This window comes from Trypanosoma conorhini (genome assembly GCF_003719485.1).
Source record: "Trypanosoma conorhini strain 025E chromosome Unknown Tco_14.4_contig_00064, whole genome shotgun sequence".
Lineage (NCBI taxonomy): Eukaryota > Euglenozoa > Kinetoplastea > Trypanosomatida > Trypanosomatidae > Trypanosoma > Trypanosoma conorhini.
In genome coordinates, this window is record NW_021704151.1 from 37,655 (window position 1) to 47,864 (window position 10,210).

At 52.2% G+C, this 10,210-nt stretch overlaps 3 protein-coding genes across 3 annotated transcripts, besides 10 other annotated features; all 3 read right to left on the reverse strand.

Annotated features, from left to right (window-relative positions):
- Positions 1–317: 317 nt before the first annotated feature.
- Tco025E_01823 (S-adenosylmethionine decarboxylase) lies at positions 318–1,430 on the reverse strand (the record flags this gene model as incomplete). The annotated part of the gene is made up of 1 exon (XM_029368759.1): positions 318–1,430. The coding sequence occupies one exon, from the start codon at positions 1,428–1,430 to the stop codon at positions 318–320; it is 1,113 nt and encodes a 370-aa protein (XP_029231143.1).
- A 1,216-nt stretch (positions 1,431–2,646) lies between these two features.
- Positions 2,647–2,694: a microsatellite.
- A 238-nt stretch (positions 2,695–2,932) lies between these two features.
- Positions 2,933–2,962: a microsatellite.
- Positions 2,963–3,252: 290 nt separating this feature from the next.
- Positions 3,253–3,310: a microsatellite.
- A 656-nt stretch (positions 3,311–3,966) lies between these two features.
- Positions 3,967–4,009: a microsatellite.
- A 762-nt stretch (positions 4,010–4,771) lies between these two features.
- Positions 4,772–4,793: a microsatellite.
- A 622-nt stretch (positions 4,794–5,415) lies between these two features.
- Positions 5,416–5,487: a sequence feature (GA-rich).
- Positions 5,488–5,568: 81 nt separating this feature from the next.
- Tco025E_01824 (S-adenosylmethionine decarboxylase proenzyme) lies at positions 5,569–6,555 on the reverse strand (the record flags this gene model as incomplete). The annotated part of the gene is made up of 1 exon (XM_029368760.1): positions 5,569–6,555. The coding sequence occupies one exon, from the start codon at positions 6,553–6,555 to the stop codon at positions 5,569–5,571; it is 987 nt and encodes a 328-aa protein (XP_029231144.1).
- Positions 6,556–6,628: 73 nt separating this feature from the next.
- Positions 6,629–6,659: a sequence feature (A-rich).
- A 288-nt stretch (positions 6,660–6,947) lies between these two features.
- Positions 6,948–6,966: a microsatellite.
- Positions 6,967–7,015: 49 nt separating this feature from the next.
- Positions 7,016–7,041: a microsatellite.
- An 84-nt stretch (positions 7,042–7,125) lies between these two features.
- Positions 7,126–7,154: a microsatellite.
- Positions 7,155–7,174: 20 nt separating this feature from the next.
- On the reverse strand, positions 7,175–10,210 carry Tco025E_01825 (valine--tRNA ligase; the record flags this gene model as incomplete). Its single annotated transcript, XM_029368761.1, has 1 exon — positions 7,175–10,210. The coding sequence occupies one exon, from the start codon at positions 10,208–10,210 to the stop codon at positions 7,175–7,177; it is 3,036 nt and encodes a 1,011-aa protein (XP_029231145.1).

The window sequence follows — 10,210 nt, forward strand, 5'->3', positions numbered from 1 at the left end:
GCGACTCGCAAACACACATGTATAAAAAACATGAACCACCTACATCCGTGAGATAGCAGCGTCTCGAAGTGTGTCTGGATTCATTTAGCCATTTCCTTTCGCAAACGTGCGTTACTTTTTTCACCCCTTGCTTACAATGGCACGCACTCAGCGCAGGAAAGCTGCAAAAGGAAAACGTACAAAAAAAGGCGTAGGGGCAACAACCACGGCCATGACTACAGCGCCCAATAGTAAATGGTGCAGCTACGATCCCCCCGTCCCAAGCAGCGGGAAATCCACCTCCTTTTGTCACTCTACGGAGACGAGCTCGCCTCATCCTAGGCTTCCACAGCGGCGGTGGGATCTGCCTCGGCGTCTGCCGTTTTCCGTGCGTAATTCATCTTCAGCACCACACACCCTGGAGCAAATTCATTGACGGTGCGGTTTTGCAGTTCGTATCCTGGGTAGTACTCAGCTTCCACCCCAACGTTTTCCCCCCGCTGGTACAGCTTTCCGGCAGCACTGTCGGGGTCAAGGAACACAATCACTGAGAAACGTTGTGGAGAAAAAACGCCCAGCACGGTGCTTATTCGTTCCGCGTAGTTGCCAACAGGCGTATTCGTCTCATAGGAGGCAAAAGAGCAGTGTTCCTCTGGTGTGATATGAATCGTTTGGTATTCCGAACCACGGATGGCGTTCACGCTATACCCACAAGGCTCAAATTGCAAGTCGTGCACCTTCCATGAGCCATCTGCTACCTTGTCCAGCTTTGTCGCCTGACGGATAGCAGCCGTCTCCTGGCCTGTCGAGATAAACCGGTCGGAATACCAATGCGCCGTCTGCGCGGGATCTAGGCCGTACATTGTCATGCTTAACTGGCTGTCAGTCTCGGTCTCGCTTGGACGAATAATGTCATCATACACAAACAGAAAGTAATGATCACTGTCCACGGGACCAAATATAAAAGGTTTGCCCGATGGAAAGTAGGTCTTGAGGGAATTGAACTCCTCTGCCATGGAGAGGTGTGGCCCCTTCTGCTCCCACGGAAAGCTGTAGTTCTTGTGCATAAAGGAGACCCATTCCACCTCCCCACGCACATCACTCACCGCCCCCAAAACGTGCGGAACCGCATTAAGCAGAGTCGTTGTGCCGCACGTGATCAGAACTATGCGCTCCCGCGTAACAAACAGCGAGCTTTCCGTAAGTACATAAGAGCGAATGTACTCATTACTTTCCTTGGACACAATTTGAGCATTTAATGAGCCCACGACAACTGTCCACACCTCGTCTCCAAGGGCGTGAAGGCCGTCCACGTGGGTTTCGTCAAGAAAACGCATGATGACCTCCAGGCGTTTTTCCGGTCCCTCAAAGCTAGCCCCCCGCCTTGGGTCGTAGCTCCTCACGGAGCCCCACATGGCCATCAGTGAGAAGGGGTCCTTATTGCTCGGCATGATAATTGCAGAAACGCACAGATGAATTCGTTCACCCACGCGAAGCAGCCGGAGGCGCGCAATAAAATCCAACAAGAAGCCCCTGAAATATGCCTCGCCGAAGCAAAGCAACGAGAACACGAGTGTGGCCTACAGCACAGTGCGAGTGACACGGAGAGAAGGAACAAAACCGAGAAGGTGTAACACGAGGGAACAGATGCATACCACCCACGTCCCCATACACCAACAGGGAGTAGGGCAAAGTGGGTCAACGTTGGAGTAAACTACACCTCGTTTGCTCGTTGTTGTTTTTCTTTTCCTTTCCCGTCCTTAGCAAACACAGTTTGCTTCCCACATCACCAATTGCGATGCACAAACAGCTGTAATGAAAGGAAGCATACAAGGAAAATAAATCGACCCATTGGATTGACCTGTGTCTTTGGCACTTTCCCCACGTTTCCCTCAGCTTCAGAGGCTCTTGCCTCACGTTTTCACTTCTCCTTCTCTTCAGGAAGCTTTCTTTCCTTTTGCTTTTGTTCTTCTTCATTTTCATTTTCCCGCCGAGACCACTGTATTGGGGCACACGTGCCGCACGGAGCACGCACGTTGCAGGTGACCCAGGCACCGCCAAGCAGCTCCCTCCCCAGAAAACACACACGCACGGAAAAGAAAAAGAATATCATAATCTGTCTTTTTCTTTTAAAGGAAATTTACCTGCGGGGCTCATGTGCCTTTCGTAGCTCTCACCCTTCTCTCACCCCTCCCCCCGCGTCCTCTTCCCCCACTCAATCCTCTGCTCTGCGTCACGCATATATCTATAAATACGTGGGTGTGCAAAAAAAACCCAACGATGCAGCAGCGAGTGGTATGAAAAGAAACAAAAGCGTGGAAGCCAAATAAAAAGGAAATACACAGAAAGAGAGAGAAAAGAAAAAATGGGGTTAGGGTTAGGGTGGAAAAATGAGGGCAGGAGACTGCAATCATCCCCATAGAGAAATGGAGAGAAACGTGGCACTGGTGGAGCCAAGAATATATATGTATGCAATTTTGCACGCAAACACATACACGTGTCAGTAAACTCTTTTTCGCCGCGTCACACGTGTTGTGGAGCCAATTACATATTCACAACTTTTCATGCACACACACACGAGTGAGACAGAGAAAACATCATTTCTGTTGTCTTTGCTGCTGGTTGCTCGATGTTGCCTCCTTCCACGCGGAGCACCCCGCATTTTCTCCACACGCCCCTCCCCCACCCCACCCCACCCTCCGCACACACACACACACTTGCAGAGGCCCGCTCCTCCTACACTGCCCACCTGTACATCGATGGCCCCTCTTTTATTCCTCGCTTTGCTTCCGCCGGGCCTTCTGCCCCATGGGCGCCTCTCCACCTTTCACCATGCGCGTGCGTACTCCCACTGCTCCTAACCTATTTCCCCCTCAAGTCGCGGGAACATCAAATCCCTCGTTTTTAAAGAAAAAAAAATACTCGCTGGGATATATTATATAACGCCTTCGTTTCTTCTTCCTTTCTCTCTCCCTCTCTCTCTTGCCGCAACGCTGCTCCTTCCTTCTCTCCCTCTTTCCTACGTACACGGCAGCTGCGTTCCACTAAACACTCGCTTCTCACCTATGCTCCTCGGCTTCTGTGATGATCATTTCGGATTGTTGTGCGCATAATGGTTTTCGTTTCCGTGTTTCCTCCCGCCCGTTCCTCCTGGTGCGGCTCGGAGTAAAAACTATAAAAAAGATAATTTGCATGCGATCATAAAAATATCCCCCACCCCCACACACTGCTGAATTTGTACATCGCGTGAGTCCATTTAGGCGCCTTGCTCCACCTCCGTCCCTCCCCACACCCTCCTGCTCCGATGCCATCGATCCCTCCCTCACTCTCTGTACGTGTGCGTGTGCGTCCGCGTGCGCGGGGCAATGAGACCCCCACAGGGGGTGCAGGCAGCACACGCTCGCATGCGCACCGGTGCGCACGTAAGCAAAGGAGGGAGTGGGCGGGAAAGAGGAGAGAAAAGCGAAGACCGGGGACCCACGCGCTACGCCGCTTCTCGATTTGGTTTTCTTTTCTGACTTTCATGTGTACCTCATTCCATCTTCTTCGCGCAAAAGGTTTATCTCTCTTTTTTTTTTTTCGTGACGGCTCTTCTCTTCTTTCTTCGCCTTTTTTTTTTAATAAAATTGGATGCGATCTCGAACGATTACGACCCTTCTCTTTACTTGAGTCCCTCACGCACCAATCGGTCATCGTACACAACCATATATCGTCTTCTTCTCTCACCGTCCGTGCCGTCGGTGGGCACACACTCACCACCAAGGCAGCTCTGTCAAGGACAAATAATTACAACAACAGCAAGCTGAATGCCCCTTGCCTCGTCATCAGACACAAGTTGCTTATTTTTTTTGTTGGTTTCTTTTTTCTTCTACTCCCTCGTTCTCACTTTCAAGTTATTTCGTTATTCCTTACTGCTGAGGGTTTCGCTTGCATGTTGTTGGTGTTTTAGAGATGAAGCGCTCCAGTAGACCCTCGTCGTGGTTGAGTCACACAGCACACGGCAAGACGCACACACGCACACACGCACTCAGTGGACGGACCCCTTTCGCTGTTGCCAGGCGGCAGGCGGCATTATTCCCGACACTTCACAGCGGCTCGAGAGAAAAGCGGTGCATACCCGCTCCCACAACCCCCCACCCCACACCGTCTGCTTCGCCATCGCGGCAGCCGCGCAACGAAAAAGGGGCCCCACCCAGCAGCGGCAGAGAAGGGGATTGCGGAAGTGAATGCGGCCAAGAACGTCTCGATGCTTCTGTCGGAAAGGGCGTCAGCCGCCTCTGCCATGGGGGGGCAGAGGGAGGCACCACAAACACGCACCGCAAGCCTGGCAGCGTGCCTCGTCAAAAAAAAAAAACAGGCCCCCATGGCAATAACGCGACGGGAAAATCAGCTGCGGCGCAAACGAAAAAGGATTAGGCTCCCCAGCGCAACAGCATGAATTCCGATCAGTCAAAAACAACAACAAAAACAGGTGATGAAATGGTGAAACAAAAAAGAGCGGGAGGGGAATGGGGTAAACGCAAGGAATGATGGGAGCAAGCCACACCAAAGTGCAAGTGCCGCCAAATGGGTCCATCATCAGCAACATCATTCCACTGCTTCCACCCACCTTCCCAGCGCCGCTTTCCACCAAAGACCCGTAAAAAAAAAAACAGGGGAAAAAACTATAGTTTAATAGCGTCAAGGAGAGAAATTATATTGGGGTCTGTGAGTGTCATCCACCGGTTCCGTTTATATTTTTATTCGGAAAGTATTTGTGTGTGCGTGAAAAGTTCACTTACGTTGATTTCTTTGTGTGTGTGTGTGCGTGTATGCTCTGCCCGCTGCACCTCATTCACGCGAGGAGCGGCGCTTATCTGCCAGTTCGAGCTGCCGGCATGCCCAGAAGAAACGGACACGACGGTTGAGAAAAAAATGCCCCCCGTAGAGGTTTACTTCATATTACTCAGGTACTGTTTCTTCGGAGGGAGCACGCCGCGCGTGGCGGCAAAGGGGACTTTGCGGACACCACCCACCACCCGCCTCGTGCCCCCTCCTTTTTTTTTTATTGCGGCAGTTCTGCTGTGCGGCACCCCCGCGGGTCACACGCGTCAAACTCCCACACACCGGTAGAGAGAGCGAGAGAGACAAACGCAAAGGCCGCGTTACCGCAGTGGTAGCGGCGGTGCTTCGCTGTCTTGTCTCACGCGGTGTGACAGGCGGCGGATGCTGCACAGGAAGAAAAGAATAGCGGGGGAAGAAATCGGCTCAGCAGTTTTTTTTTTTTATTCTTGGCGTCAATGCGCAAACGTAAAGGGGGCAAAAAAAAATGAAAGGGGGGGGGGTCGCAGCAAAAGTGGTATTGAGTGCTTCAAAGAAGTCGACTCGGTGAACTGGCACAGGAAATGACAGAAGGAGGAGGATGTGATTCTCTTAAAAAACCTAAACAATCAAGCGAAACAAAATAAAAATAAAAAAAATGAAAACAAGCAACGACATGCAGAAACATAAAAGAGAAAAAAAAAGAAAGAGAAGGGGGAACTGTCTTCCACCCACTCACCCCTCGCTCTTCTTGCTTCCCTCGCCTGTGCTGTTATCTCGCCCACTCCCTCATTCAGCGCGGACGTAACTAGTCTGGTGGAACGCGTAGCCCTGCCCAAAGTGGTTCGTCGCGCGGTTCATAATGGTGTAGCCCTTCACCGCGTTGAAAAAGTTGTCCCGCTCGGCAGGAGGACTGCAGCGGTCCTGCAGCACAACCATCGTGACTCGGTCGGGGCAAAACTTCTCAAGAAGGCCCCGCACCAACTCGGCCTTTTTGGCGGTGGTCAGTACGGCGTTCGTCTCAAATGATGCAAAGGGGTGCGAAACGCCGTCTGTGGAGACTCGCAGTTTCTCGTAGTGAGTGGCACTCAGCGGAATCACTTGTCGCAAGTTCTTTAAAGCCCCACTGCCATCGTCGGACCCGTCAGTTTTGACGTTGTACATATATATATTGATCTGCTCATCTTCTTCGGGTGGGGCGCCGGCAACATTCCGTTGAATCGCATCATACACAAAGTAAAAGAAGTGATCACTATCAAGCGGGCCTGTCAGATACGGATGGCCAGACGGAAAGGCGGACTTCAACTCGGCGTACTCCTGTGCCATAATCTCACTCATTTCGCACAAAGAACTCCATGGGGAGGTGGTGTTCATGCGCATAAAGGAGGCCCACTCAACAACAATGGCGTGGTTGCGAAGCAGATCCAGCAGCGGTCCCAAAATCACGTGCAGCAGCACGGAGGACGACGATGTCACGAGAACCTGGTTCTCTGTTAACTGCAGCGTACTGTTGCTAAAGAAAAGGGAAATGAGGCCTTTGTCGACGGACTGGCGCTCCAGCAACTCCCCTGCATGTGACATGACAGACTCGAGGTCAGCCACCGCCACGCCGCTCGGCACAATGACGCCGCGGAAGTCTAACTCTAGTCGTTTTTCAATGCCGCAATCGTTGGCGCTGCGCGGCGCCTCAAAGCCTCCCCACATCGCCATTAAGGCTTGCACGGACTCCGGGACCTCCTCCCGCGCAGCTGGCCAGAGGCTCTCCACCATTTCCATCTGTTGCTTCTTCCGGAGTGAAGGACTCACACGGCGCAAACGCGGATTGGAAAAAAACGCAACACAGGCGGACAAAAAAAAAAAAAATTTAAACAAAATAAAAAGGACCTAGTTAAAAACGTTCTCCTTTTCCTCCCCTTTGCGTTGTAGTCGCGTACAAGGGTGTCCGTGCAAGCCACATGGGGAAGAGAAGAGGAAAGAGAAGAGGATGTATGTGTGTGTGTGTGGGAGGAGGGGGGGCTGGAAGGCATGCAAAGTCAGCGGAGCAATACAATTCGGCCCAGGGAGAAACCGCCCAAACAAGCATACAACTAACAAGATGAGGCACGCAAATTATATTCTCTGTTCCTCTCGCCCTATTGGTCCGATTACAGTACCAAACAGCATTCCGCTATTTATATATATATATATCTCTTTCTTTCGTGCATAATAAAAGGAAAGAAAATAATAAAGTAAGCGAATTATTATTATTATTATTATTATTATGCCCCCTGAGTTTTGGCCGAGTTAAAGTATTGCCTTCCTCCACTCCGTCCCCGCCCGCCTTAATCCTCAAGTTTGCACGCGGGCGTGTGTGTGTGTGTGTGTGTGTGCGGTGTCGGGCGTCCCCCTCATCGGCCTAAAGCATGGCCTTCATCTTCTCCAGGCCTTCTTGGAGTTGCCTCTCCTGACACGTGAGCGTCTCCAGCTTCTCTCTATTGGCAGCCCGCACCTCGGCAGGGACCTTCGTGTCATAGTTTGGAATCGACATCTTCTTCTTGAGGCCCTCAATCTGCTTTTGCAGCCCCCCAAGCTGCTTATCGAGCTTTGTCACCTCCTTCTGCACGTCAATGAAGCCAAGGAGCATCATGTTGACGCCCACCTCCTTGTTCACCACGGAAAACCCGCAGCCCTTTGGAACACTTGTCTCCGCCGTCTCAGGTGAAATGACAGAGACATTTCCCACCACACCGAGAGACGAGACCATGTACGCGTGGTCCATGAGCAACTGCCTCACCTCGGCGGTTTGGGCGGTAATCCACACATCAGGCCTGTGCTTGTTCGTAAGCGCGTAGGAGGCCTTGGTGGAACGAACATTGTGCACTGTATCCATCATGAGCTTCATCTGCTCCTCCACCGTGTCATTTCTCCACCCAGCCACAGTAGGATACGGGGCGAGCATGATACTCTCTACTCCAAAGCTATTGTAATTTGGCAGGTGATGCCAGAGCTCCTCTGTGAGGAAAGGCATCATAGGGTGCAGCAGTCGGAGCGCGGCTTCCACCACGTGCAGCAGCACATCCTGCACCAGCTGTTTTTTGCCGCCACCAGCCTGAATAGAAACCTTCGAAAGCTCAAGGAAAACATCGCACAGCTCGTACAACCAGAAGCGGTAGACCGCGTTGGTGGCGAGGGCAAAGTCATAGGAACCCTCTGAGAAGCCGCGGATGCACTCCTCCACAGCTACATCGAGGCGGGATAGAATCCAGCGGCACTCCAGTGGATAATTCTCCACATTGGAAACATCAATAACTGTCTGGCTCGGCTTGTACTCGCTTCCCAAAGCGTGATAGAGGACGTACCGCACCGCATTCCATAACTTGTTGCAGAATTGGCGGTAGGCGACGATGCGGTCAATGTCAAGGTTGACGCTCCTTCCTGATTGCGTGTAGGAAAGAAGGCCAAACCGGAGCGCATCGCTACCGCACTCAGGAATACCATTCGGGAAGGTTTCCTTCTGCAACTTTAGCGCTCGGGGAACTTCCTTATCCTCCAGGTTGCCGTTCGTCACCGTGGCGTGGAGTTCCTCAAGGGTGACGCCGTGGATAATAAAAAGTGGGTCAATCACATTTCCCTTCGACTTGCTCATCTTCTCACCATTCTTGTCCCGCACCATGGCATGCAGAAATACCTCGGAGAAGGGCAATTTCCCCGTGAACTGCAGCGATGTCATCACCATGCGTGCCACCCAAAAGAAGAGGATGTCGTGGCCGGTCTCCATCAAGTTTCCAGGGAAGAACCTGTGCATGTCGTCTGTGTCCCCTGGCCAGCCGAGTGTGGAGTAAGGCCACATGGCAGAGCTAAACCATGTGTCAAGCACATCCGGGTCTTGTTCCAGTACCAATTGCTCCAATTCGGCATCGGTCAGGTTAAACCTTGCACGTGCCTTGGACTTCGCCTCCTCAATGTTGCGAGCCACCACCCAGAGATCTTCGGGGTCGGATGCTTCCACGCCTAGGCACTTGTATGCGGGAATGCGGTGCCCCCACCACAGCTGACGAGAAACGCACCATGGCTTTATGTTCTCCAACCAGTGAAACCAAACCGCCTCGTGCGAGGCGGGGTACAAACGCAGTTCCTTGTTACGCACCGCCTCCACCGACTTACGCGCCATTTCCTTGCAGTCGACAAACCACTGTGGCATCAGCAGCGGCTCCACAATGTCGCCTGTACGACTGCAGCGACCAACACGGTACTCGTAGGGGACCACCTCGCGTAGAAGGCCCATCCGCTCAAGCGCCTTCACAATTTCGCGACGGCAGTCAAAGCGATGCATTCCTTTAAACGGGCCATCCATGGAAATTCGTCCATGTAGGTCCATCATGGTGAGTTGCGGCAAATTGTGTCGAATGCCCGCCTCAAAGTCATTTGGATCATGTGCGGGGGTAATTTTTACGGCGCCTGTGCCAAAGCTCACGTCAACCAAGACAGGGTCGAGGATCAGCGGAATGGTCTCATCGCGGAAAGGACACCTCAAGCGTTTCCCATGGTGCTTTTTATAGCGCTCATCGTCAGGGTGGACGGCAACCGCCGTATCGCCCAGAATGGTCTCTGGCCGAGTCGTGGCAATAACAATCTCATCATCACTGTCCTCAAACTTGTAGGCAACGTGCGTTAGCACACCCATGTCGACCTTCTTGTCATAGCCAGTAACGGCAAGTTTAGTATTCTTGGGCACATCCACAAACTCCACCTCCAAGTCAGAGATGGCGCTCTGTAGCGCACAGCACCAGTTCACAAGGCGGGTGGAGCGGTGCACCAGGCCATCCTCGTGCAGCCTCACGAAAGCCTCCACTACCGCCCCCGCACAGTGTTTATCCATCGTAAAATGCTCTCGCGACCAATCCAAACTGAGGCCAATTTGCCGCAGCTGCCGTGTAATCACACCGGCGTGGTTTTCTTTAAATTCCCACACACGTTTGAGAAACTCTTCTCGACCAAGGTCGTAACGCGTCTCACCGGTTTCACGCATAAGGCGTTTCTCCACAACCACTTGCGTGGCAATACCGGCGTGATCTGTCCCAGGAACATACAAGGTGTTGTCGCCCTTCATGCGGTGGAATCGAATAAGTGTGTCCTGCACAGACCCCGTTAAGGAGTGGCCAAGGTGCAAATACCCAGTGACATTGGGTGGAGGAGATACAATGACAAACGTCTTGCCATTGTGCTTGCGGCCCACATCGGATGCAGGGTGGAAGAAGCCGGACTTTTCCCACCACTCATACCATTCACTTTCCACATCTTTGGGACTGTAGGCCGCGGCCATCAGCGGGGGCAGCCGCTTCATCAGAGAAATTCGCCCACGAAACGTGCTGAGTAGCAAAAACAAAACTGAAATGCCAAATGCGCTAGATTCCTTCTGTGAAAAGCGAGCAACATGCACACGAGCAAACAT